Genomic DNA, 27,134 nt, shown 5'->3' on the forward strand with positions numbered 1-27,134 from the left:
GACAGCTCTGGGCTCTGGGTCTTGATCAAGTACCCACTGCCCCACATCTGTCCCACCGTCTGCCATACATCACGCGAGCCTCGACCGACCGGAAGACAGAAACCACCTGTCCCGAACGCCCAAGAGGCTCCAACACGCCAGATATCGGGGACCTGGGTTGTCTTTCTGGTTCCTCGGTCACCCCACACCCCCTCCTGTCGAGATCTGGAAACCCCTTGCGAGTGTCAGGATCGTGAGCAACCCTCGTCGTCAATATCTGGCACGACCTCGACCCGTCTACTTTTTTGTCTTGTCTTGACCCCACCCCTCCCCCCATCCTTGTCGCCATCACAGAAACCTTCTGGCCCACTCTCATGCTCGGGACGCGTGTGACACACGTACCCACACACCACCACGTCACACACAACACGGCATGTCTCACCACCCGTGGTCATCAATGGCTGCTGCTACGACTGCCACTGTCGCCAATCCTCATTCATCAGTAGGATCAGTAGTGGACGCCAGGCATGACCCTTCCACCGCCGCTCCGGTGGGCCTGGATGCTGCGGGTGCGAGGGACGACACAAACGCGAACATGGAGAAAAGTCACCCTGAGGGCTCCGGCTCGTTGATCCCAACCGGCAGCAAGCGCGTCCGCACCGCTCAGCACGGTCGTCGAACCAGTGGACAGCTTGTCCTGCTTTCCGACCTGGCACAGTCACCCCCCGCGTCTTTTGTCGCTACAAGAACAACAGCAACCGCGTCCGGGGCGCAGGTGTCATCGCCATCATTGTCGTCGTCGCCGCTTGGATCACCTTCTTCCTCGAGCGATCAGGACAGTTCGTTGTTGAGGGCGGCCCGTGCTTCGAGCTCCACCACAACAGGCATTGCACGCACAACAAAACCTCCCAACCTCTCCCTCTTGCCGTCTTCTGTCACCGACCTCGACTTTGACTTCTTTGACTCTCCTGTCGTCCCACTCGAGCTCTCCCCTGTCCTTTCTATCTCTCGCCCATCGGCAGAGCATATCGCCATCCCACCAGCATACGACGTCGCCCTCGAGTCGCCTTTTGCTGAGGCTCCAGCCTCACCACCCATTCCCATCGAACGGTCGTCTCGCTCCTACAGCTTCACGTCGAGCTCTGCATACTCGAACGCGTTGACGTCGACCACCGTCTCCGACGCCCCGCCTGTACGACTCACCCCACTCGACCGCTCACTCAGCTCGGGCACATTCGGCTCCAGCAACCGTTCAAGGGCAGCCCACGTTGCTGTTGACAGTGGTCCTGACGACTCTCCTCGACTTCCTGGCGCGCACCTGAGCCGTCAAACATCTATTGCTTCCACGGCCTTAACCGTCGCATCAAGCGGCGTTTCTGCGACCCACTGGCGCCCCGAGACGGACGTTGCCATTATCCAACATCTCCTCGCGGCTCGACAGCGCAGCGACTCTGCGATCGTCCCTCCGTCCCCTACAGGAACCCTTGCTCCCTCGCCCTCTACGCTTGCCGCTTTCCCGGAACCCCCGACGCGTGAGCCTTCGCCGCCCGCACAAGCCTCGACCTCGCGAGGAGAGCCTGTACCTGCACCACACAAGCCACCGCCTAGCGCTGGAACGCCACTGATCTGTGGCGGAGTAGACGAGCAACCCGAGGACAGCGCAAGCATCGTCCGTCAAAACAGTCGAGTTGCAAGGGCCCAAGTCGCTGCAAGTGCTACCACCCCCTATCCATCGCGAGAGGACGACACTTTACGTTCAGCACACTGGACCAATCGCCACGTTGACATGTACCATCATCAGTCGGAGAGCAGCCGGGTACACCCCGCGCTGACGCTGGACGAGACGGAGCGGCTCGTCAAGAGGTAAGCAGACATCAATTGGTTGTTTTTGCACTAAGCTGATCCCTCTCAGGTTTTACGACGAGCCACTCAACCTGGGCCCTGACCCGTCACATATCGACAGCAGTGAGGCAGTGTATCGCACAATGTCCATCGAGTCTGGCGATTCTGGGTACGCCGAGTCCACCACCACGCTGGCAAACTTGCTGCCGTCGACGAGCTCTGCTGCTTCTGCTGCATCCCACAATGCCCCTTACAGCAGGCAGCAGCCTACGGTCCCCAACCAGGTCTACGGGTCGCTCATGGAGCGCTTGCCGGCTGCCATGGCCAGCAAGTCGGACTTGACGGCTGACCAAAAGGCCCAGCTGGTGAAGCGTACCCGCAAGCTCGAGCGTATGCTGGGCGAGCAGCTCACCGAGCCCACTATTGAGCGCTTTGTTGTCGAGCCCGTCACTGCCACCACAACCGTCACCACCAAGGTCGAGGAGGACGTGTGGCCCTCGTCCAACTCGTCCGCGCCCGAGTGGCTGCGCGAGGACTGTGTCCCGCAGCGTGTCGTGGACCACGGTCCGTCCGACCCCAAGTCGTCGCAACGCAAGGGAGGTCGCCTCGCGCGCGCGATCCGTGGCGAGGCCGCTATGCCTGTCACGGCCGGGTTGCGCGTCTACGTTGCTCGTGAGACCACTGTGGCCGAGACGCTCGTGCGTGGCGAGCAGCAGCTGGTTCGCGGCGAACAGCACCACCAGATCAACCTCATCGTCGCTCCTCCGTCGTCTCCCGGAGCCACCACCTCGACCGATGCCAGCTCGCCACCTTCATCTCCGACCCGGTCGGCCGAGGACGCGGCGCGCACTGCCCGTCGCCTCCAATTGGCAAAGCTGAAACGTTTGCTCGGCACACCCATCCCCTCGCACCTCGTTGACCCGCTGATGCGGAACAGCGAAGAGGACCTCGTGCCGTCGTGCACGCCGCCACTGCGCGAGACGTCGCAGACCAACCTCCAGGTACTGGGCGACAAGCTGCGAAGCCGCGCCCCCTTCCGCCGCAACCGCGAGGGCAAGGAGGTGGTTGTTGTGGACACGGTGTCGCAGCCTCCCCCAGACGAGCTCCTTGACCCGAATGGGCCCATGAGTGCCTCTGACCGCCAGCTGGCCCGCATGCGCGCCACGAGGCTCGAGAAGAAGTTTGGCATCACTCCCCCACCCGCGCTCTACCTTCCGATCCAACGGCCCCAGCCACTCGGTCCACAGCCGACGGGGTCTAGGGGGTCGCCTACGTTTGACGGCTACCGCAACTCGCTTCAGAGTCTCATCTACCTTGTCGAGCACGACCAGGACCGTCTGGCGTGTCTTGTCGATGAGCTTGAGTCTGCTAATGACGAGGAGGAGGAGGTGATGGCTAGCCTGGCGCCGCCGGCAAACTCACCGTACAGCCCCGCTTCGCCAGCTTCAGTCTACTCGACCAAGACACCCACCACGGTCCGCCGGCTGTCTGGTCGGACCTCCCCCGCCGCCAGCACAGCTACTGGGTCCTCGTTTGCGACCCGCTTTACACGCCGCATGTCTGCGCCTCCAGCCTCGGTATCCTTCTCGCCCTTTGCCGATGACCGGTCCCCGTCGAGTCCCAGGTCCTTTTTCGTCGCCCCGCGCGGCAACATGACTCCGCCACCCTCCATATCCGCTGCCACCTGCCCCTCACCGCACGCGTCCACGACATCGCTGGCTACCACCAACGCCTCCCCGTCGTTCCACCGTCGCCGGAACTCGTCCAAGCTGTCCAAGTTCTTCGGCGACGACTCGATCGACTTTGCCGCGCTCCAGGCAGCCTGCGCCGTACCACCCTCGGCGTCGACGCTGCCCATGCACTCTGTTTCCGAACGGGCCGCTTCGCCACTATCCGTCTCGCCGGCGTCCACCATGTCCACCATGTCCCGCAAGCTCCGCCCGTTCCCGCACGACGTCAGCCGCCCGACGACCCCGCCAGCGGCGCGCCGGAGGGACACGCTCGACGGCGTGTTGCTCGAAATGTGGCACGCGGTGCAGGGTGAGGTCAGCCGCGGCGCGTTGGGGGCCGCCGACGCCGCCAGGCTCGGCGACCTCATGGGCCTGCTGCGCCGTAAGAGGGAGCACACGAGCTGGGCAGAGCTGTAGCCTGCGCGCCCTACCTACATGAGTCCAGAACACAATCCTCAGTGCACGATTAAAGAGTACCCCGTCCATTGATCCCTTGCCTCGCACATCACCCGTAGAAACTTGATGCCCCCCTGCACGATCCTTTGATACCTGCAAACGCATACCCCCACCTGCGCCGTATTCGCAACCAACCTGTGTCATAATGCTATCTACCTTGTGTTTATGAAATGCCACGTTGCATCATACCACCTCTCTTGTGTGTGTGTCTCTCTCCCCCGCTCGCCCGCCCGCTCGCTACATGTAGCTCGTGTCAAACGTACTCGACCCCACCTCGCCATCGGTATATTCCGCGCCGCCAATGAACAAGTCTTCGAAATCGCGTGCGGTGCTCTGCGAAATGACGCCAAAGGCATCTTGCAGCAGCCCGCCGAGATAGTCGAGCTCGGCGATGACCTCCTGCATGGCCAGGGCGTAGGCGAAGAACAAGAGGTGGCGGCCGCCGCCGCGCACCGAGCGGCGCTTGACAACGTCCAAGTCGCGGATGGCGTCGACCAGGCGTTCGCGCGCGGCTTCCGCGGGGGGCAGGTATGGCGGCATGGGAATACGCAGGCGGAAGCCTGCCGAGAGGGTGTAGAACTGGGTGTGAGAGTCAGTGCATGTCGCTTTTCAGGGTGAGACATCCAGTAGCCCACGTTCCACGCACGTAGAGAATCACGTTGCCGGCCATCTCGCGCTGGTGCTGGTTGACGGGGAGCACGAATGCCTGGCGGATACTCTGGTCCCACTCGTGGCGTGTCGTCACGCATCGCATAGAGTGGAGACGGTCGAGCATGCGCTCACAGCTGAGCAGCACCTCGTTGTAGAATGCGAATGGGAACGGGCCCTTGAGACGCGGCTCGTTCTTCGAGTGCGCGAGCAAACCGCGAAGGGTGGCTAGTTGGCCTTGGAGGTGGAGCTCCATGGCCATAAACTGCCTCACACCGGGGACGAGGTGGTGACGCGCCGTTGGGGACAGCGAGGGTGGAAGGAGTGGAGTGTCCTCTGACGGGGACGCGGTGCCCTCAGCATGCTGCGGGGCGAGCTCCTCGACGCCGCGAGTGTACGTCGTCACGAGCTTGGAGTAGAGGTAGGACAGGTCAAGGCAGAAGCTAGTTTGTCAGCTTGGAACCGGTGTCAGAAAGCAGACTTACTCTCCCAGCCCCATACGCAGTTCACGGCGTGCAGTGTATGGCCACCAGTACCGGCTCACAAATCCGGCCCACACCACGCCAGCGGCAACGGACGTGCACCGTCTGATGGCAATAGTGACAGGCGCCAGGTCCTTGTCACTGTCACGGAGGTTGTACGCGTACAGGCAAGTGAGGTTCTGCAACGTCAGTCGTACTTTCTTCTTGTATCACCCACATAAGTCAACAGAATGAAGCGTCCGGCCTGGGCGTAGTCGGGCATCTGGGTGATAATGTAGAAGCACGGCATGGAAAAAAGGAAGCCAAAGATCGGGAGAACGACCGCGTTTTCGGGGAACAGCATGCAGGCAACCACGGCGACAGTACCTCCCAGTCTGGCGGGTTAGTACGTTACTCGCTCTCATAACCCACAGTGTCCCGACGATGCGGAAGAATGACCTGCGATGGTGTCAGCCCGAGAACAAGAGACAAGGCAAGCTGCTTACAGGAAATTAGTCTGTCCAAGTGTCGGGCTCATAGTGGCAAAGAATGCAATGAGGGCCCATTCGCCGCGATACTCCAAGAAGATCTGCCGTGTGCTCTCCAACACCGAAGGAGCGGCCAGGATGGCACCGGCGAGACCGGTCTTGAGAGCGTACCGCATATCAGGTTCACTGAGACGTGCTCCAAGCTCCCAGACCCAGTGGTAGATTTTCCCAATCCGCGAAAGCCCTTGCGGGGTTGGAGTGAGGAGCGTACCACGCTCGTCGCGCTGGGTGCGGGGGAACATTGGCGGTTGGAGCTTGGAGGGGTCAATGGGGACGAGTTGTTCTGCGAGTCAGTTGAACCGTCAGCCGGAGGTTGCAACTCACGGAGCTGCTTGTAAAGAAAGTTCTTCCTGCGATGGGTCCATGGCGCGAGGATGGCGCGCATCTGGTCCCACGCCGAGAGTTTAGGTGCCGTGGTGATCTGAGGTCGTCAGCAGCTGTCTCCTGTTCTGTCACTTGCGTCGTTGACCGTGTCGAGAAGAAACAGGAGCTCGCGAGCAAACTCTTCGAGAGTGAACAAGAAGCTGTGAGATTAGAGATTGCGAGGGTTTCCTAATCTCACAAGTACACAAGGAACACGACCTCGTTGGGACCCTCATCGTCTAAATCCTCAGAGTCGCTCGAGCTGCCACTGGCCGAGCCATGGCTCGAACCAGAGGCATAGATACCCTTCCGTCTCCTGGGGCCAGCATACACTCGCTTAATAGCACGGCTGCTTGACCGCGAGAAGTTTTGCACAGTAGCAGACACGGCCGCGTGAGTGGCGACGAGGTCCACACCGGCTGGGACCTTGGCCTGGTCACTGGTCAACACGTCCTCGATTCCGTCCAGGGCGTCGTCGCATGTTGCCACGAGGGTGTCGAGGTCGTCTCCGGTCAGACGCTGGAGCTGGAGGAAGAGGGCAACGCTGCGCTCGACGTCCTCTTCATCTTCGACAGTCACCGCTGGCAGTTCGTTGAGTTCCTCCACTACCGACTCGGCAAAGTGGCGCTTCTCAATCGCGCTATCGACATCCACGTCGAGCGAGATGCGTCCCTGGCGAGCGGCGCGTAAGAGGGCCTCTTGGACACGCGTCGAGCTTCGCATGGCTGCCAAATGCTGCGCGAGTCGTGCCATACTTCCCAACGCAGCCTCGTAGAGCTCAAGCTTGGCACCACGCATACGTGGGTCAACAAGACGCTCATGCTTGGCCTCCGCCAGGCTACCCTTGAGAGCCTTGAAAGCAGCACCATGAGACTTGACTGCGTCGGCGAGCGACATGCGGTTCTCCTTTACGACCGTGGTTTCTAGCAAAAAGGTCGATCCAAGGAGGTCGAGCAGGGTAGAGAATGAGTTGAGCGACTTGGACATTGACTCTTGCAGCTTGGACGTGCCCGAGACGGGGAAGATTGTAAAGCACACAATGTTGGTGATGAGGACGCCAATGAAGACGATAAAAAGCACCTCCTTGAGCTTGATCCAGCCACCTTCCTTGACGATGACTGTAAACAGCGTCACTGCAGCCATGGAGCAACCTGGGTGTCAGTGAACCGCCTGTGATTGCTTGTAACTCACCAGTGTTGAACGCTGGGTCACCAACCCACAGCTTGAGCCACGCAAGCGTAGCCATACCACCTCCAATGCAAGCGACACAGACGACCCAGTCTCCCATCTCGCTGATCCAGTCCCATTGACTCCCATTCGAGGGCGAGTACGAGTCAAACACTGCGATGATACCGAACGAGATGAAGGAAACCGCTGTGGAGAAGAGGGCAAGAATGACACAGTACCGGGTCGATAGGATCATGTTGCCCTTGGACTTGGCAGGATTGAACTGGAGAGTTGTCAGGACGGTTGCGGTATGTCAACGCACGTAGACAACAATAGTGGCGACCATGTGCGAACTGTATGCAGGGACGGCGTGCACACGACCGTGGACGTCTGTCTCTGTTTCATGGCTCAAGAGAGCCGAGAGACGGGGCACAAACGTAAACAGCGAGGCGATGAGGTACGCCAGCGAGCACTTGAGGATGGAAAGTGTATAGGGAGGGAGCTTGAAACGCGCAGGCGGATCTGTAGATGTCAGGCGGTGTGTCTGCAAGAGAGGTGTGCGGTGACTGGCGACACCTCCGTTATTGGGTCCTTACCTGGCTTCTTTTGTGGAGCGGTCGCCGGCATGGGTGTACTGGACACCAGTGGCGTCCCGTTCGACGCTGGAGTGAAGTGTGGAGGTGGTGGGATGGCTGTCCCCGCTGAAAAGCTCGAGTCCATCGTCTGGGCGACCGAGCCAAAGCTCGCAATGGGCTCACCCACGTTCCCAGGAGACGTGGAGAGGACTTCAGAGAAGCTCGCTTCAGATTCAGGCTGGTGGTGACCGGGGATATCTTGTGGATGCGACTGCTGGGACTGGAGCAGCATCACCGCAGGCGAGACCTGTCCCTCGACCTGGGTGGACAACCGCTGGCGGGTAGGCGTACTCGTGTTGTCAAAAGGGATCCTATCCCGGCCCCATGGACTTCTCATGCGCAGTCGCGGCCTCGATGAACCAACATCAGCGGGCGACGGCGGTACGACCAGGTCCGCAAGGGTCTCCCAGTTGGCAAGGTAGTCACGCTCTGGAGGAACAGGATTGTTGCTGGCCCCGTCCGAGGCGTTGAGGTTGGAGTAGGATGTGGTACGGCGATTCATCCTGGAGGTGGGGAAGGACGAGGCGATGCTTGGGGACGCAGAGTAGCGTGGTCTCCCCCTGCGGGTCGACGGGGAGGCAAAGGATGTGGACGCTGTTGCGCTGACCGAGTTGCCATCGCCGGCGGTACTGAACGTGCCATAGTGCCCACGGCCCTTGCCATGTCCATTGTTGGGCTTTCGAATAAACCCCTCGGCATCAACACTGGCGGCGAGAGAGCGACGTGCGCGAGTGGGTGTGCGAGAGCGGCTACGGCTCCGACCGCGAGGAAGGTCGGCTTCGCTGAAGGCCTCCTCGCTCAGGTCAGACGCGCTGGGCGGTGAGCGTGGTAGCGGTGGGGTGAGGGGTCGGCCCCTGTGGGGAGGCGGAATCTGTGACGCCATGCCTCATTGGGGTGATGCGATGATAATGAGAGGTGAGGAAGAATTGAAGATTGGGCGAGATACCAAACGTTTAACTGCCAAGAGGAGGCTTGTTGTTCTGTGTAGGGCGGACTGTGGAGGCCCACAGGCACGAACCAAGTTCGTCACATAAGGGGATTTGCGTAACACCACTGCTGTGCATACGGTTCATCGATAGGACACAAAATGTGTATGCAACCAGACGCACGGGCACATCATCTGCAGTCTAACGGTGTAAAGATAGGGAGTTGGGAAGGAGGCGGGGCTGAAGTGTAGGTGCGTAGACACATTGGATGGTGACGAATGCTCGCTCCACCTCGATGTTTGTTTCGGCCTTGAGTGGCGCTTTGCAGGATAACTCTTTCAAAAGCTCGCTCACATTATGAGAAGTGGGAAGGGACGCTGTAATGAGTGCAACTCAAGCACTCCTCCCGGCGTTGAGTTGTGTGGGAACACCACACCATCCAGTTGGTTGCTTTGCAGCTCATATCTGGCCATTCATTTTCATGGCTCCCAAAGACAAAACATCATCGGGCGTGTAGCTCAGTTGGTAGAGCGTGTCATTAGCATCTTCTACCCTACTTGACAAGGTCTTTGGTTCGATTCCTAACTCGTCCACTCTTTTTGGTGTTTGCTGGCCTGGTCTGGGCGGGAAGAAAGTGTAGGAGACGACCACGACAACGTCGTGGCAGATGGAGAGAGAGGCGGAGCACATCTCATAAAGTCAATGGGGGGTAAACCCCCTTCTTTCTACGGTCTGCGGTCGTATGTATGGTGCAGTTGGAGCTCTTTGGCCTCCCCCGTATCACCGTCTGTGAAGCAATGCACACATGCGCGCACACAACATGACGCAGTGGGCGGGAACGCACCCTACAGGCCAAAGAAACACACTACGTGCGGTGAGCGGCGCTGCGCCGCGCGTAGTGTGTTTTCCCCAGGTCCCGAAAACACACTACGTGCGGCGAGCGGCGCTTTGCGGCACGTAGTGTGTTTTCCCCAGGTCCCGAATTTTCTTAGTAATGTCATTAGTTAATCTCATGGACCATACAAAGAACCTCGGAAATCGGAGATCGTCGACTGCCCGAATTTCACCGGCCCGCTTAAACCACCTCCACACTAAAAGTCCGACATCTCACTTCCTCCATCTCCTACCCGCCTTCTTCCACACATCCGACCCACCATGGCCATTCGCGGCCTTACACACGCCGCCAGCCTCGCCAGCGCAGTCCACGCTGGGCCGTCGTGCCGCATGGCTGCTTTGAGGTCGAGGTCCGGCTGGGCCGGAACCTTTATCGCCTCCCAGAATGTCGTGTCTTCCATCCCCACCTTCGGCACCACGTCGCGTTCGTTCACGACCTCGCCGACTGCTACAAGTGGTCATTCACGATGGTCTAAAATCAGACATAAAAAGGGCGCCGTGGACAGTGCTCGCGGCGCGTTTTACAGCAGAGTGATGGCTGTAAGTGGGCAGCGAAGCAGAAGGATGTGAGGGAAGCGCTGACAACGACTCTTACCGACTTCCCGACTGATTAACGCTCCACCTTGGCCCAACAGGAAGTCCACACCGCCTTGCGCCCACCCAACTCGCCCGACCCGCTGCTGAACCCTCGTCTTGCAGCTGCACTTACCAAGGCTAAGGAGGCTGGTCTGCCAAAGGCCCTCGTGGAGTCGGCATTCGCTCGCGCCAAGAAGCTCGCGGACGGCACAGGCAAGGCGGTCACTTTCGAGGCCACAGGTGCTGGCGGTAAGGTGGCAATGATCATGTGAGTACGCAGGAGAGCACCGGCCTTGAGGCGGCATGAGAGTTGGTCTGGTTCAGTGCTGGTAGTCCATCTACTAACCCTGCAGCGAGTGCGTAACCGAGAACCCCGCGCGTACCAACAGCAAAGTGAAGGAGGCGCTGTCCAAGAGCGGGTAAGTTGAGTGTCCTGGCCAATCACGCTCGCTGACGTAGTACCCAGCTCAAAGGCATCCAACGTTGGGTTCCTCTTCGAGCGCAAGGGACGTATCTGGCTCGAGCCCATCGAGGGCAACGAGGCGGCTACCTTTGACTCTCTCTTTGATGTCGCGGCTGAGGGCGGCGCGGAGGATGTGCGGGAGGTGGAGGCAGACGATGAGGGAATGGTGTGGGAGGTGAGTTGGTTGGGGGGTGTACTGGTCCCAGACTGGCGTTGCCTCTCCTGCTCCAGCGTGTATGCCTTTTGCTGACTCTCAGGTCATCACTGCGCCGAACGACCTCGGCTCGCTGACCTCACTCCTCACGTCTGCCCCTCACGACGCGGCCTACTCCCTCCGCTCGAGTGAACTGGCGTACGTCGCTACCGACCCCGTCGTTGTAGGCGAGGAAGGTGGCGTGGACGAGGACCAGGCTCAGAACATTGGCAAGACAATTGACGCACTCGAGGAGGAGCCTGATGTTGTCAAGGTGTGGACCAACATGGAATAAGAGGCTTTAGAAAGGCATGCATATACATATCCCCTTCATGTTGGACGATTGCACACATGACCATTGTTCATCTCATGATGGCAGACGCGCACATCAACGTGCACCTGTGGCGCCGCTTGGATGACGTTCACTGTTGTATGGAACTCAAAGGCGCACATGCACAATGGCTACAGCTAGACTATATACACCTCTCGTCTACCCAACACAGCTAAAGTACTTTGACATCCACTACCACATCCCTTCAGTCCTTCTGCTTCTTCGAGGGACCAGGCTTGGTCGTGTCAGCGCCCTTGCGCTTCTCCTGGTAGGCCTGGTCCTCGGCACGCTTCTTGGCGCGGTGCTCTTCCAAAGGTGAGATGTTGACACTGCCCGCGAAATCCTTGCGGAAGTCGGGGTGCGTCCGCCTGGCGTTGAGCGTCTGGATCTCTGCGTCAGTGCTGTATGACGTGTTTATATGCAGTGTAGAGTGTAGTGTCTCTCATGGGTCACGATGGCGAGGATACGCGGTCCATATGTGTGCACACGTAACCCACACGCCCGAGTCTCTTCCATACACATCAACACCGTGGCCCATCCCCCAAGCTGCAATAACAACACCACATCCACCGCCACTTCCTGATTAAACAACTCTGACATCAATTATTCCAAGAACTACGTATGTACCTCCGTCATTCCACGTCGTATATGGGGACCGTTCCCGTTCTCAGGCCTGAGGCCGAGTTCGTTGCGGGGATATAAAAGCCTACCGCATCTCTGAGTCTGAATCGCAAGGGGTGCCCTTCAACATATATAAATGTTGGCATCGTAAACAATATGGGCAAAATTTCGGAGGGACGGGGAGCACGTTGCTGATATGGGGGTCACTTTGGCGGGCAAGGCTTGCGCTTTGCCCTGTACTTGACCCCAAAGGAGGTTTTCGCTTTCTTGAGTCGGTGTGATAGGTCGTTCTGCTTGTGGTCAGCAAAAGTTATGGATCTACTGTTGCTTGGTGAGCAGAGACAAGACTGGGCAACGTCAACAATGTTCACACGACGATCACGGTCATACACATCTGAGACTCGGAACCTCCAGGTGCCGATCCGCGCCCAACAGCTGATCAATCCACATGCATAGCGGACTGTGTGCTGTGGCACCACTTCCGTTTCTTGAGCGCGTTGTTCAGTCTGATATCAGTGCGAATGGGTACAATGTCACTGGGTTCATCGCATTCCCCGTGGGGTCGTTGCCCAGCCTCTAGCGCTGTAGTCAGTGGCGGCCGAGAGAGCGTTTCGGCCAAGGCCGACACGTCGTAGCCGGTGGCATTTTGTATCCGTCGCATGTGACGGCTATGACTCTCCCGAACGTTCATTTCCACCATCGTTACTCAATCTCTCTTCACTCGTTATCCACTTACTCGCTCTTTCTGCAAGGTCATCGACTACGCCATCGTATACGCCGCATAAGTAGGCTGCAGCGCACACACAGACCACAAGTATACACCGATCACGGGCTTCAACACCCCAAAACCCGTTCAAAATGCCCCCACTCGTCTCCATCTCCGAGACCCTCCTCCTCAACACTGTTGGGCGAATGCGCGGTCTTGAGGCCTTCCGTTCTGGGCATTTATGGACTCCAAGCGGTGCCAGAGGTACATTTGGTGGTCAAGTTGTGGGTCTTGCAATGCTCGCTGCCACCCGGACAGTCGAGGATAAGGACCTACACGCGCAGCATGTGAGTTGGGATGTTGCGAGGCATGCTGACCTGCCAGTGTTTCTTCCTTCTCCCGTGAGCGAAAATCTTTACGAGATTATCTCTAACATATAGAGCCAACTCGCAGGTCCCCATTACGTTCACCGTTGAACGTCTGCGCGATGGTGAGTGACCTCGGTGGCACCGGAGCTGACCATTGCAGGCAAGAGCTACGCGACTCGGTGACTTTCAACATTCATTGGAATGCGAGCTAACAACTAGCCTTGTGCACGCGCTGCAAGACTCCAAGACCGTCTTCATCCTCATGGCTTCGTTCACTTCCCCTCCTCGCAAGATCCCCGGCGTCGGCGAACCAGCCAACGGCAACGACAGTGTGTCGTACAACCAGGAGGACGACCCGCCCATCACCCATTCGCTCAAGTTTGACAAGCTCGAGGTCCCGTCTCCCCGAGGGAGCGAGCTTCCCAAGCCGTCATACGACACTCGGCCCTTCACGCCGACTTACCAGAAGCCTTTCCCCGAGGATATTACGCCGTGGGGCCAGGCGACAATTGAGGAGGAAACTTGGAGCAAGTTCCTCGACGCAGTCAAGGACCGCGGATTCGATCTCGGCAAGAAGGTCCGCGCTGTTCAGAACTACATCGATGTGGGTGTCACATCCCAGAAACGTTGGTCTCCAGCTGACAATGGCAGGAACGCAAGCAGTCCCCCGTCACTATCGCCATTGCCCGCCAGCAGGCTGGCAAGTGGGGCACTAGCCGTGCGATCTGGCTGAAGCCTCGTTTTGAGCCCGGAGAGCAGCTGGACGACAACTCGTTTAGGGTGAGTCGACTTGGAACCGCGCAAGGATGTTAGGGGGGCATCAGCAATGCTCCTCTTTATCGTGGCGTTCTCGGACCTGCGGCTACGCCCGCTCTCCAAAATGTTGCATGGCAGTAGCCGAAGACATCGGACATCTCAGGCAGGGAGTGTGTAGGGCAAGATAGGAGTGAGACCGTGCTTGGCGCTGACCCACAGGCCCTGATTGGATTCATGACCGACTTCCAGTTCATTGGTACCGGTGGCCGCGCCGTCGGTCTGGGTGGCACGTCCAAGCCTCGCCTGGGAATGATGGCAAGTTTGCTACACTGTTGCCTCAACTGACGGCCAGGCCTCGCTGGACCACACTACACACTACTACCCCTTCCCCGAGGACATGGACAAGAGCGCACCGCTCCTGCACGTCATGGAGGCTGTGTCAGTTGATGTGGGCGCTGGACGTGGTCTTGTCCGCGGTCTCGTGTACACTGAAAAGGGTGTGCTCATTGCCATGACGAGCCAGGAAGGTGTGATCCGCGCCGACTTTGGCGAGGGGATCCGGCCCAGGCGCGAGTCTGATCGCCAAGGAGCCGCCAAGCTGTAGTAGGAGATGCCGCAACCAAAAACCAAAACACAAACTGTACATGTATGAATCAAAGGTCTTCTGATCTTGTGACTGCAACTGTGGACCATGCATGCATGCATGGGGAAAGGAGCATATGCTGATACTTGGCCTCGCGATCCAGCGATCCTCGCTGTCACCCCCGCATCCCAACCCCGCAAAACGAAAAAGGCCGCGCCGTGTGCCACATTGTCAATAAATACTCCCGCCCCCGCTCCGCGACCAAAGCCAGATGAGAGACGCTTCCTTCCACATCCATCAGCACCAACAGCCATCCCGCAAACGTTCTACGCAGCGTTTTACACGCCTAGCACACCCCCAAGCACAGTGCCGGACACCCCTAGGCATACTAGACCCGTCCAGACCGACCCATGCACCCGCCGCCCACGCCTATCGAACCCCGTTTGCAAGCGCCCACCCCCGCCCAAGCACGCGACTAGTCTCAGTTGCGTCTCGGTCCGCCGGCTTCCCCACGCGCCGCCGAAGCCAAATCGAAGTTCCTCTTCAGTCGGCACCACCAACTCCGCCGACACCGCTCGCTGCTCACACCAAGCACCGCGAGCACACTTAGGCCCCTTCCCCACTGGCCGCGACCCCCCCGTTTGGCCACTGCCCACCGCCCACGGCGGCTACATTCCCAGCGCCGAGCCTTTCCGCTCTCCGCGTCGGCCTCCACCCACCCATCCCAGTCTGGCAACACCAAGTCTCATTGGTTTGCCTGACCACCACCACACCACACCATGCTGTGGAAGTTTAGCTTTGCGTCGGGCTCGACGCTCGACACCCTCCTATCCCGCGAGACGCCGCCAACGGTCGAGGAGCTGTTGGACGAGCAGGACATTCTCGCCGAGTGCAAAGCGCAAAACAACAAGTGGGTCCATACATCCCCCCCTTTTCATCATGCTGACACTGCCGCAGGCTTGTGACATACCTGAGCCGCGAGGAGAGCGTCAAGAGCCTCCTGTCGTGGATTACCTCTGGCCTCGACGAGCTCGATGCCCAGGCAGTGACGGCCGAGGAGGAGGCGTATGCCCGCGCACTTGTCAGCCCCGACGCGTACCCTCCATACGGCGCCAGCGCCGCACCGACACCACCCCCCGAGAAGGTCGACGACGATGTCGAGGTCCCCGGACTGGGTATCGGTCTCGGCGAGGGCCTTGGTGGACCCGAAGAGTCCGCGTCTTGCGATGCGCAGCGGCAACGGTGAGTCAGCGATAGAACGACCAACACCACCCGGCAACCGGACCGGCGCGAGAAGAATCCATGACGCTGATAAGCAACCAGGTACCCCCAAGTGGCGACTGAGATCCTCACGTCAGAGCTGTGGACGATTCCCGAGACGGTCATGAACCACAAGGAGACGCTGCTGCGACCGTTCTGGGACACTGTGCTGCCCCCCGTGGATCCCAAGCGGGAGCACTCAACTCACGTCCGCACCGAGAGGGAACGCGCGTTGCTCCAGTTCTGGACGGACGCCGACGAGGAGCGCGAGCGCAAGTCCGAGGTGATCCGTGGCATGTGGATGCGTGTCAACGCAAGTCTGCTGCAGAAGCGCACGACCGAGATGGTCCGTTTTATCCAGGCCATGCCCAACGTTATCGAGCGCATGATGGCAAAAATCGAGTCTCCCGCAGTGCAGGACATGCTGGCGCGCATTATCCAGACTGAGGAATCCGTGTCCGACGTCATGAGCTGGCTCGAGTCGCAGCAGCTCATCCCGCGCCTCCTCGCGCTCCTCTCGCCTGACTACCCTCCTTCGACCCACGCGATTGCCGCCGACCTCCTCAAGGGGATCATTTCAGTCTCGGCGCCAAACTCGAGCTTCAACCCCCAGGGTGGCAATGCCATGGACCAGCAGGCTGGCGGCGGCTCGGGCCACAAGGACAACCGTCTCGTGCGCCAGCTGACCAACCGCCGGAGCATCACCACGCTCGTCGGTTACATGCTCGACGCGGCCAAGCTCACCGACCGCGACTGGAAGGGAATTTCAACGGAGGGAGCCGGTACCCACCGCTCGGACCCATTCGTCATCCACCCTCTGCCATCAGTAGCCAGTGCCACCTCGTCGCTGTGCTATGTGTGCAACGTGATTGTCGAGGTGATTCGCCGCAACAACTCGGACCTCGCCGAGCCCTATCTGTTCAACACGATGCGCAACCGTCTCATGGCTATTCAGAGCGATACCATGCGCGGTGTTGATGTCGCACCCGACGAGGACGTACCAGATTCCGATGGCGAGGCGAGCAGGAAAAAGATGGAGGAGGTCCTGCCCGAGCTCACCGACAGGCTCGCTATTGTCCACCTGGGTAACCTCGTTGCTGCCATCTCGGAGCGCTTTGGCGAGCTCAACAAGCTCCTCACCGAGCCGCGCAGCCAGGACCGGGTGTGTTCGGCGCTCACACCCGCGCCCCTCACCATGGAGCGTTTCCGCGTCATTGAGCTGTATGCCGAGCTCCTCCACTCGTCAAACATGGCAACCTTGAACCGCGTTCCCGGCACTGGACCCGAGTACAGCGATAGCGGGGCCCTGGCTGGCGGTCTTGACGGTCTTGACAGGCTGGGACAGGCGCTGCAGGCCGGAGAGGCCGGTGAGGAGTCTCCAGACAAGGACTTGCCCGAGATCCAGGTCGCGGACGCACGCCAGCTCCCCGTGTCGTCGGGTAGCACAGACTACTCGCTCGAGAGCGACGATGTGCCACTGTCAGACGACGAGGACACGCCATCCCCGACGTCTCCTCAGGCACAGCCTGTCACGGCTATGGCTACCACCTCGACACCGGCGCTCGAGGTCACTGTGCCCCCTCCTCCTTCCCTCGAGGACGCCGAGCGCCTGCGTGACGTCATGTGCATCGAGAGCGGTGAGCCTACCGCGCCCAGCGACACTACCAGCCACGTTGCCGTGGCGGCCACCACTGCCGCGCCGTCAGTCGCCGACGACGACATCGAGACTGCCGCCAAGCCTGCCTCGTCGGACGAGGCTCTCTCCACCGGCGAGTGCCTCAAGCAGCAGCTGATCAAATTCTCTGTCCTGCCTACACTCCTCGACCTGTTCTTTGAGCATGCCAACAACAACTTCCTTCACCACCTCGTGTACGACATTCTGCAGCAGATCCTCAACGGCAACCTGGGTCGCGGATACAACCGCGAGCTCATCATCGACCTGTTCTCAAAGGCCGAGCTCGTCGACCGGGTCCTCGCTGCCCAAAAGCTCAACGACACCTTTGTTGCTTCAGTCCCGCGCAAGCCTCGTCTCTCGTACATGGGTCACATTAGCCTGATAGCCGAGGAGCTTGTCAAGTTCTTTACCCGCTGTCCCGCCGACCTCAAGGAGCTCATCAAGGGCTCGTACCCCGAGGAGTCTTGGGCAGCGTTTGTCAACGGATCCCTGAGTGAGACTCGTGCGCGTGACTCGCAGCCGCTCGCTGGCGGTAAGCCACTCCCTGGTCTCGGCAGCGGCATGACGTCTACGAGCGAGAGGAGCGACTCGGAGAGTGACGACGACGACGACTCGCCTGCCGCTACCATTGGCGAGCCTCTCAGCCGCACGACGGCCAAGCAGGCGGACAGCTACCGCGACGCGGACAATGACGACGATGCTGGAATGGAGCAGTTCTGGCGTCCCAGCAACGTTCGTTCGGGAGCCATGGACTCGTCGGATGACGATGACGACGATGCCGACTGGCTCCGCCCCGCGGCTTCGCGCGAGAGGACCGGCGAGGAGGACGACTTTGGCGCGTTCCAGTCCACGGCGTCCAGGGGCGACGACTTTGACGACGACGACGCATGGGGTGCGTTCACCTCGGTTAGCACCGGCGACTCGGGCGAGAACCCCTTCGGTGACGCCTTTGCGCCCTCATCCTCGTCTGTCACAGTGGACTCGTTCCGTTCCGCTGAACCCCTCACCCCGCGTGACTGGGCCGAGGCGTTTGACCGCGAGTTTGAGTCGTCCGAGCCCCAGCCTTGGGCCGAGGACGCCGAGGAGCTGCCCGCCATTGTCGTCCCCGAAGGCGACGACAGCGACCAGGCCGATGTGGTCGGCACACCGACGAGCTCGTGGTCCTTCCCCGGCGACGAGAGCGATGACCTGGGTGAGGACCTGCCACCGACCAGCGCAGACATGGATGCCGTGGCCACGCGCGCCGCGGCTCTGACCCTGGAGTCTACTACTGCCACCACAACGACCACTGCAACTGCGACTGCCGCATCGTCCGCCGCTTCTGGACGGAGGCGCGCCAACTCTATCTCGCAGCGGGGTCTTAGCCCCGCTTCGCCAGCCCTGACGCCCGACGAGGAACGCGACGAGATTCTCGCGCATGCCTCGTCTGCCGCTCACCCACTTGGTCTCGGCGTGTCGGCCGACACGCACATCTCGCATGGGATGCTGGAACGCACGATGCCCGACGGCGAGGTCGTGCGCGTCCCCGAGGACGACGTGGCGCGGGGTATCGATGAGGCGATGGTACGCCGCGTCGACGAGGATGGCGTCACGCCCGCGCAGGCTGCCGCCGAGGTGGAGAGCCTGGGGGCAGGGAGCGAGCCCGAGGTCGTCGAGGCGTCCGAGGCGTCCGACGTCGTCGAGACTCTGACTGCGACTGTGACAACAGCGACCACGGTGGAAGTAGGAAAGGCGAGTGACGATGTGGCGGCGGAGATCAAGGCTGCCACCGAGTAGTAGCATAGAGAAGCGAGAGAAGAAGACGACGACGACGAGAGCGTTGGTGATTTCTTTCATCTACCCCCCCCTTGGCTCTTGAGGATACCCGCATTTTTACAGTATCAGAGTATCACTGCATTCAGCATGTACGAGCGCATTGCATCTGTGCGATTCTGGAGATTGGGCATCGTGGCTGCTACCTGCCTCTGCCACAGGCAGCAGGCAGGCTGAGGCGTCGCTGCGACGGGGCAGAACGTGGTCGAACCGAGGAGACCGCGGACGCCGCCTCTAGTGTATGTGACATGTCACTCGCTATCAGCCAGCAGTGAAACGTCGCGCAGTGGCCCTTAGGCAGACAAGCACACCGCACACCTGCCATTCCATGGTGTACGTGCTAGCACGTACAAGCCCCATCCGCCACCCAAGCCAGGAAGCCAGCGCAGCAAGGTAAGGTAAGGTAAGGTAACTTGCTCGTGTTCGTGTTCGCTGCCGCCGTGGGTGCCGCCGGGGTACAGCCTCCTGGCGCAGTGGTGCGTGGGCTGCTAGGTTGGCTGGCTATGGCGCCGCCGACCGCCGGCCCAGCCGGTCACGCCGGACGCCCATACAAAACCCCTCGCCAATGGCGACAAGCACATATCGCATCCTATGGTGTTTTGCAGCGATGCAGTCAACGGAGGCAGGAGACCATGTTTTGCCCACTGCACGCGAGAGCAGGGATGCAGAGGGACGCCGAACACTCCATGCCCAGGGAACAGGGTGAGCGTAGGGTCGGCAAGGTCTCTTGGGTCGTGCCGAAGGATCCGAATGTTACGAGCCGAGACCCTTCGTGTGGCCGGCCGTACTGGTCCCGTTCCCTTGTGCCTCCGTGTCCGAGACATTTGTTGCTGGGGCTCAATTACGACTATACGACGCTTTTGGCGGGTGTTTGTGCTGTTTCTTGTCTTGGGCGACTCGTGTTTCTGGGTCCGCTGTGTACGTGTGCGAGCGCGTGTGTTGGATAGTTGGCGTACTCTTTCCCAGATCTTGGATCTCGGACAGGATACTGGCCGATTCTATGGGGTGGGTTGTGTATGTTCTTGTGTCATGGGGATTGAGACATGGCTTGGGAGATATCGTAGAGGTGGATAGTTGGGCATGGGGCTGGTGCTGCACAACGACTACGGGGCCATATCGGTGCTGTATTGAGAACGTGAAAGTGTATATGTGGTGGTGGTGGTGGTGGGGGTCTGCGAGAAGCACATAATGCGAGTGTGTTTTCCTGCGGTTTGGCGGTTTTGTCGATTTCGGTGCGTTTTTGATAATCACCACCACCACACCACACACAGGTTGTGTGGGTCTCGTAAACATCACAGGGTTGAGTTTGACAGGTCAGATATGAGACAACGTGTGGGCCCATTACAACCAGGTCGCAACCCAGTATTCTGGACACACAAGTGTTGCGATCTAATTGACACAACGCCCAGTGGTACGCAGCGAACAATCGCTGACTGAGACGCTGGGAACGGCCGGTCGACGTACCCATCGACAAACACCGGGCCCCACCGGGTGTACAAATGGACGTGGCGTTCCCTGTGTCCTGCCGTCTCTATCTCTGGGGCCTCTGGGGGCTTCTAGCGAAGAGTTGTGGTGGTATTGTCTCCCATATGTACTGACGCTGCGGCGGAAGGACATACTTTGACACTCGATAAGCTGACCCGTGCGCGCTGGTCACCTAATCTCACTGGCCACTGGGCGCCTTTGCATTTCTGCCACTGTATCTGCGTTATGGCCTGGCGTCGGCGCCATGGCGAGGCCACCACCGCCATCTCACCATCCTCCGAGATCCCCTTGTTCTGCTCCGAGCAGCGTTCTTGGGCACGGTCCCAGCCCCGGCTAGGCGACATCAGCAATCTCTGATCAGGACCAGATCATGCGGGGAGCTGGAGAGGATGTCACCCCATCGCCTCTGTAGGCGCTCTTAGCGAGCAATTGTGTAGGATTTGGTAACCTCGCCGGCTCGATCCACAGGATGTACCTTCCACAGCCGGATCTCGCAGCACAGGAACAGTACCGAGTCCGTAGATTTGGAACGTCTGATGATTCCTGCCAGTTCCCGCAGATTCACAATGTTTGTGCTGAAAAAAGTCTGGGCCTGCGAGGCCAGTCCTCGAGTTCCATCAGGTGGTGACAGAGATAGGGATCGAGGGACCGTGCAGCGCACAGGGAGGAGCGCAGGCGATATCAGGCGATGGGGATGAGGGTGGCAGATTTAGGGTCCAGGCTCTGTGGTCTGTGGATCTCTGTGCCACTTCTAGCTCAGGTCGAAGGAAGCAGCGCTCTTGGGGAAGATGCAAAAAGGGAACTCATCTTCGTATGTGACCACACCAACATCTTGTTTGTGCTCCACGGTGGTACGGTGGTCCAGATTGTGACACCCAGAATCCTAGAATTCTCGCTCCCATCACATGGGATATGGGGAGACACAAACATATCTGACCGATCTGCGGATGCACGGATGTGTGGGTCCTCAATCCTGCAGTGGCGACGTCGTAACCCTCTGTACCTCTGGAGCGGCCGGGAGACGTGGTACAGGCGTGTTCGGGGGTTCATACATGCCTCGCGCTACGCCACGCCATGTCTCTGCCCCTCGCGCCATTGTGGCTCATGGCAACGAGCCATCTGCCAGGTAGGTGCCTCGCCGTTGTCCGTCTCATGTACCTTGTGTTCCCCCGGTACATCCGGAACTGCACAGACAGCTGGCACTGACGAGCAAGACCCCGTTTATACAGAAAGTAGCAAGTGGCCGTGGCTCACGTAAACAAGTCGGAGGTTGCCGCACATGCGCCTCGCAGGACTCCTCTGCGCGGGCCAGACTTGTTGTGGAGCCGCATGGGCCTCCTTTGCCGACGATGAGCGCAGCTGCACGCCTGCGTGGATGCGAAGAAGAGCACGGATAGTGTGTCCCTTGCACTGGCAGGGACTCGGTGGACGCTGCAGGGGCATGATAGCACCGCCGGGAACGCAGCCAAGAGATCACAAAGAGACAGACCCGGAAACAATCTTTTTGGTGCCGGACGTTTGGCCGGCATGCCGCACTGTCAATTGCTCATGCACGCTGCCAATTTGTCCCTCAAAGCATCGTTTGGCCAAAGACCCTGACGTGTTGTGGCCGTTACGGCCGTTGTGGAGTGCTCTGGCGCTCTGGACTGAGACCTCGCATCCATCGCTGTGTCGTAGATCCTTCGCAACAGCGGCTGGAATAGAGGACCCACAGGATCGGAACCGAGAGTGTCAAGCCTAGGTTTTCATTTCGGATCCTCTTTTTGGGTTTTGCAGCGTCCCGTGTATGACACTGATTGTAACCTATTGGCCTTGACACCCGCAAGCTGTGGCGGAGACGCGAGCTGGGTGCACTGCACGGTGTACGCACATGCCTTTGCAGTGCGCAGTGGCCTACGGGCGTGCGTACGGTCACAACCTTCTGCCCCTCAGGACAGCTGTGGGTGGGGGTGGTGGCACTGTCTGACTCCACGACGCATTCGCCGGGGGAGGGGGGTCGTGCTGCGGTATGCAGAGCCATCTGCAGTCTGGCCATGGGCCATGGGCGTAACACCCCCATGGCCCATGGCCCATGCAGGCCGCAGGATGGTCGTCCGCCTCGACCGCCTCTCTCTCTGTGGTTCTGACAATCACGCACTCTGTACTCTGTATCGCCAAACCGGTGCAGGAAACAGTGCCGTGGCGTCGGAACTCGGCGGGCAGGGAGAACCAGAGTTGCTGTTTGGGGGGGCCAGAGAGGGTCAGAACAAACGAGGTGCCGCCAGAAGGCCAGCTGGCCCCTTGTTTGGTGGTGCATGCATGGCAGCCGAGGAGGCTGCCTGTTGCGCTGTTGCGCTGGGAGCGAGAGCGTCGAGGGGACAATGGAATCCAACAGAGCAAGCGAGAGAGAACGCACAGGGTGTGGCGTCGAGCGGCCATCCGCCACCCCGCGGAAGAGCAACAGCTTAGCCGCCCCCCGCGGACGAGCGGGGGGGACTGGATGTTATGGTGGCGCCTTGTTTCTCGCACAACCCAAAAGGCCAAAAACGTCGTCGCCAGTCTCACAGCAGTGGTGTGTCAGTCGTCAGTGCGTGTTCGCACTACCCACGTTGTCCTCTGCATGTGCTTGTGGCATTCCTGCAGCTGGAAACCAGAGGTGGGCCCTGCCGCCTGGGACGCTTTGGCCCGGCGTGGGATTCCGTGCCGATACTGATCGCCGCCACAGAGAGGCCCTCCGAGGCGCAGGCAGGGAAACCTACGACCTCACCATCTGCGTTTGCTTGTTCGCGTCTCTCCTGCGCTGCCCATGTCCTGCCCAGCTGTCTCTCTGTTTGGCGACTGTCCTGTCCTGTGGATCGTCCTCCACGCCTGTGTTTCCCACGACCACCAGGCGGGCGTTGCTAACCCACTGATGGGCCGTGCGAGGGTGCCGAGTGGTTCCTACGCCCTTGTGCCCCACTCTCCCACTGGCCACTGGTCGTCTCTGATCAAACCTATCTCCGTCTTTCTCATCGCCTCCATTTTACGTTCTATCTCTCACTCTCTCTCTCTCTCTCTTCAACCCTCTTCCTCCTCTTCACGGTCCCCTCCACCACCGTTCCCTTCCCTCCGCACCAACTACTCGCCTTATCCTCATCCCCAAAGACACCAAATATGAAGCTTTCTCTCCTCCTCGTTCTTGCTCCCTTTGCGCTCGGTGCCCTCGTCGAAGAGCGCGGCGGCGGCGGCGGCGGCGGTGGTGGTGGTGGTGCTACTTGCTCCACTGCTACTGTCTGGAAGACGAACACGGTGTAAGTTGTGACATCGCCACACTCGCTGACCACGACAGTACTTCGACCAAGAACTTGCCCCCCTACACCACCACGGTGTCCAAGCCCTCGTCGTGTGTTTACCGGACCACCACTCTTGTGAACGCCCCCACTACCATTCCCGTTCTTGTCTACACTGTAAGTACTGGGTGCTGGTGTTGCGTCCGCCGACCCACGCCGATCGTTTTTTTGGAGGCATGTGCCTCGCGGAGCACGAACCATTCCATCCATTGATCGGCGCGCCCGGCTCCGCAACAAACCACCGCTACGCACACATGCTGATGGCAACAGACGACGACTCTCAAGCCTATCACTGTCACCATCACCCCTTCCGTGATCAAGACGGTCACCAAGACCACGTCCACTGTCACTGCTGCGTGCACCCCTACCCACAAGTACAAGAAGCGCCAGGAGGTTCCCGAGGAGATGACCAACGCCGAGCGTCTTCGCCGTCACCTGCCCCTCAAGGCTCCCGCTGTCAAGCGTGGTGGTTCGCCCCCCACCAACCCTTCGTGCACTCCCAAGACCGTCACTTCCACCGCCATCGTCACCAACACCAACGAGGCCTGCTCGACGTCGACCGCTACGTCGTACTACTGCACCAAGACCTCGGTCTACACTTGTGAGCATATTGAGAAGCATCTCTCCTCCCTTTCCGATGCTGACCTTTCCAGCCATCTGCTACACCACTGTCAAGTCGACCTCGACTGCAGTGAGCACCAAGCCCGCCCAGACCGTCACCAGCACCGCTGCGTGCGCCCCGACGACCACCACGACGACCGTTTACGCTCCTCCTTGCACCGTCACCCCCGCGTGCAAGTAAACGTCGGCTGCGCGGTCTCAGAAGCTCTGAACAATATGAACAATCCATCTAGGCTCGTATCTTTCGTCGCCACTATCCCCCCTCGCTGCTTGTGAATAGATTTGCGTGCCGACACCTTTTTTCTTCTTTTTTTTTTCTCTTTAATTTGGGCACAAACCCTCCACACACGCGTTCCATAGCTTGGCCCACGCTCACTCCCGTCCCGCGGGTGTGCCACTCTGCCACCCGCGTCGGGGGTCCAGGACTCTTTTTTTTTCACCAGTGCCGTATGCACGCCGCGCTGCCCGTTGTATACAAGATAGAGGCGCGCCCCGACGTTCCGCGGCCAGATAGATGAATATATCCATGCAATGTGTACACTTGCACACACAACGCACACACGGCGCTGCCGAGGATAAATCCAGTTCCGGCTGGGAACCAACGGCCAGTGAGTTCTTTCACACGCCAAGCGTACGAACAAAAGGACCCCGTGTCAGGTAGCAGAACCAACTCTCCGTTACTGGGACTGTGCTCATGTGTGGCGCCGGGGATACGGAACACAGGTGGAACCGCCGGCTGTACCGAAGACAGCCGGCTGCGACACACTGTCTACGTAGACACGACCCATGTCTGGGTACGGTCAAAAAGATAGAGAAACATGTCCCACAAGGGCAGACACGTAGTCGTAGTCCTCGTTCTTGATCCCCCCGTCTCAGCTGGAAGGTGACGAGGCATTCCGCGATTGCGACATCTCGTCTGCCGCGCTGTCCTCTCCAGACCCAGACCTGACTCAGACCTCGCGCTCAGAACTTTGAGACCGCATGCCCCCAGAAGGATACCAGAGCCTAACACGTGGCGACGAGCGTGGAATGGGTAGTCATGGAGTTGTCGTGGCAGGCTCGGTGGTTGTGGCGGGATCGGCGGCCGTGGCGGGATTGACCGTGGAGCGGCTTCTACTTCTTCTTCTTGAGTTTCTGTTGTTCAGTAAAGCAGAGGCGCATGGCAGAGAGCGTACTAACAGCAGAAGGAGACCGGAAGGGGAACATATGGCCTTGTTCGAGCGGCCAAAGACGGGAGTCGGCTCAAGTGTCATGTCGCTTGTTCAAGATATCAGAAATCGCTATGGCTTAGTGGGAAAGCGCCAGGCTCATATGTTTGTGATTACCTGGAGATCCCTCGATCGAAACGAGGTGGCGATAAAGTTGTTCTTTTTGCGCTCGTGTGTTCCAAGGACGGGAAAGTGCATCGTCTCCAATGGAAAAACGTTTCTTGACCAGTCGGAAACGCAGATCTTCGGCGGAATGTAAGTGATCCCTCCACATATAAATACTTCCGCTATTGCTCCGATTAGCCAACATTCTAATCGACTTGCGCCCACCCTTGACTTTGAGCCTAATGGCAATGTATTTTGTGTCTATTTCTTTTGATTTTCCAATTCTCCATCGTCTCTCGCTCAATGGCATGCATGAGAGCGACCCAGTATCAATACGCAGCAAGGCTTTGACGCTGGCCCAACCGTTGCGGAGCCTTGGCACATCTGGACCGCGCCTTGGACCCGCACAGTCCCCGCCCAGGGCATTACCGTACACAGTTCTTCCTCGATTCCCATCGTGTCAGCGCCATCATCGCCACCGCTGCACCGCTGCCCCCAACCCTCGCATGTTCTCGCTCCGCTTCGATTGGGCGACTAACTGGCACGCAGGTACAGTGTGCATGCATACCTGAACTGCATACCTGACCAGAAGCCTAATGGAGTGTGAGACTCGGGCTTTTTTTTTGCGCGCGCCACTGGCGTACCGTGCGCCACGTTCACTGCACCGTTCGTTACACGCTGGGAAACGGGGGTTGCCACCTTGGCGCCCAACCGTTTGCACCACCCACTGCCGAGAACAGTCATCGATGAATTGGTTGGAGCTGTTCCGGCGTCCTTGCCGTGGCTTGGCATCTAGGTGGCGACGTTGGGCTCGACGACGCAACATTCCACCTCTTTCCACTGATATTCAACCTCTCATGCCGGCTCGCGATTAGAGCTGTGCGCCCGTCTCATGTCGACGCAAGTCTCTCGGGCCGCTTTGCACGGAAAGTGCAAGACACGCGCCGCCCCATATCGTCAACCACCAGGCGCCATGGCGGCCAAAATTATCCTGCAACTCCGCCCTCCGCCACTTGCGTCAGTATCGAGATGTGTACCACACAGGCGGCATAATCCCATCTCTGGGGTTGGATGTTTGAACAAGCAGGTCTTGGCCGTCTCGACCAGACAGGCCAGATTGACGACTCCTCCTTCACCCACGTAATATCGCATGTCTGTACGCTCTCCGACACTCAGCCTCCACAAACGAACGCACCCCTGCTGCGAGCTTGTGTCGGGTGTGAGTACCCGTGTGGGGCATGTAGGGAGACCATGGAGATTTGCCCCATGTGGGTGTGAGAACACGTTCCAAATGTCGGTGGAAATGTCATCTTCCACGGCGTGCCTTCGCGCTGGCGCGCTGGGCGGTGGCTTAAGCCAACGCCATCATCGATATGGACCAGCCACGAAGATCGTCGGGTATACAGTACTGTCC

The 27,134-nt window shown here is 59.4% G+C and overlaps 7 protein-coding genes and 2 non-coding genes across 9 annotated transcripts; 7 read left to right on the forward strand and 2 right to left on the reverse strand.

The window, feature by feature from the left end:
* Nucleotides 1-574: 574 nt before the first annotated feature.
* EHS24_000895 (uncharacterized protein) lies at nt 575-3,968 on the forward strand (the record flags this gene model as incomplete). The annotated part of the gene is made up of 2 exons (XM_028616708.1): nt 575-1,842; nt 1,892-3,968. The coding sequence occupies 2 exons, from the start codon at nt 575-577 to the stop codon at nt 3,966-3,968; spliced, it is 3,345 nt and encodes a 1,114-aa protein (XP_028480565.1).
* Nucleotides 3,969-4,244: 276 nt separating this feature from the next.
* EHS24_000896 (uncharacterized protein) lies at nt 4,245-8,712 on the reverse strand (the record flags this gene model as incomplete). Its single annotated transcript, XM_028616709.1, has 12 exons — nt 4,245-4,586; nt 4,654-5,098; nt 5,141-5,316; nt 5,355-5,511; nt 5,549-5,575; nt 5,623-5,947; nt 5,989-6,085; nt 6,134-6,188; nt 6,227-7,178; nt 7,219-7,477; nt 7,517-7,716; nt 7,791-8,712. The coding sequence occupies 12 exons, from the start codon at nt 8,710-8,712 to the stop codon at nt 4,245-4,247; spliced, it is 3,957 nt and encodes a 1,318-aa protein (XP_028480566.1).
* A 550-nt stretch (nt 8,713-9,262) lies between these two features.
* Nucleotides 9,263-9,348, forward strand: EHS24_000897. Its single transcript has one exon. It is a non-coding gene; the product is annotated as a tRNA-Ala (tRNA).
* Nucleotides 9,349-9,910: 562 nt separating this feature from the next.
* On the forward strand, nt 9,911-11,176 carry EHS24_000898 (uncharacterized protein; the record flags this gene model as incomplete). The annotated part of the gene is made up of 5 exons (XM_028616710.1): nt 9,911-10,189; nt 10,285-10,493; nt 10,579-10,644; nt 10,692-10,863; nt 10,946-11,176. The coding sequence occupies 5 exons, from the start codon at nt 9,911-9,913 to the stop codon at nt 11,174-11,176; spliced, it is 957 nt and encodes a 318-aa protein (XP_028480567.1).
* A 241-nt stretch (nt 11,177-11,417) lies between these two features.
* EHS24_000899 (uncharacterized protein) lies at nt 11,418-11,927 on the reverse strand (the record flags this gene model as incomplete). The annotated part of the gene is made up of 2 exons (XM_028616711.1): nt 11,418-11,613; nt 11,923-11,927. The coding sequence occupies 2 exons, from the start codon at nt 11,925-11,927 to the stop codon at nt 11,418-11,420; spliced, it is 201 nt and encodes a 66-aa protein (XP_028480568.1).
* A 764-nt stretch (nt 11,928-12,691) lies between these two features.
* EHS24_000900 (uncharacterized protein) lies at nt 12,692-14,267 on the forward strand (the record flags this gene model as incomplete). The annotated part of the gene is made up of 8 exons (XM_028616712.1): nt 12,692-12,886; nt 12,924-12,940; nt 12,980-13,029; nt 13,068-13,086; nt 13,127-13,511; nt 13,559-13,687; nt 13,883-13,936; nt 14,016-14,267. 8 exons carry the CDS (start codon nt 12,692-12,694, stop codon nt 14,265-14,267), a joined length of 1,101 nt encoding a protein of 366 aa, XP_028480569.1.
* A 758-nt stretch (nt 14,268-15,025) lies between these two features.
* EHS24_000901 (uncharacterized protein) lies at nt 15,026-18,957 on the forward strand (the record flags this gene model as incomplete). Its single annotated transcript, XM_028616713.1, has 3 exons — nt 15,026-15,156; nt 15,204-15,488; nt 15,570-18,957. 3 exons carry the CDS (start codon nt 15,026-15,028, stop codon nt 18,955-18,957), a joined length of 3,804 nt encoding a protein of 1,267 aa, XP_028480570.1.
* A 4,653-nt stretch (nt 18,958-23,610) lies between these two features.
* On the forward strand, nt 23,611-24,588 carry EHS24_000902 (uncharacterized protein; the record flags this gene model as incomplete). The annotated part of the gene is made up of 4 exons (XM_028616714.1): nt 23,611-23,747; nt 23,786-23,903; nt 24,057-24,387; nt 24,440-24,588. 4 exons carry the CDS (start codon nt 23,611-23,613, stop codon nt 24,586-24,588), a joined length of 735 nt encoding a protein of 244 aa, XP_028480571.1.
* A 1,095-nt stretch (nt 24,589-25,683) lies between these two features.
* On the forward strand, nt 25,684-25,766 carry EHS24_000903. Its single transcript has one exon. It is a non-coding gene; the product is annotated as a tRNA-Met (tRNA).
* The last annotated feature ends 1,368 nt before the right edge of the window (nt 25,767-27,134 follow it).

The sequence above is a fragment of the Apiotrichum porosum genome (genome assembly GCF_003942205.1).
Source record: "Apiotrichum porosum strain DSM 27194 chromosome Unknown scaffold_1, whole genome shotgun sequence".
Taxonomy (NCBI): Eukaryota; Fungi; Basidiomycota; class Tremellomycetes; order Trichosporonales; family Trichosporonaceae; genus Apiotrichum; species Apiotrichum porosum.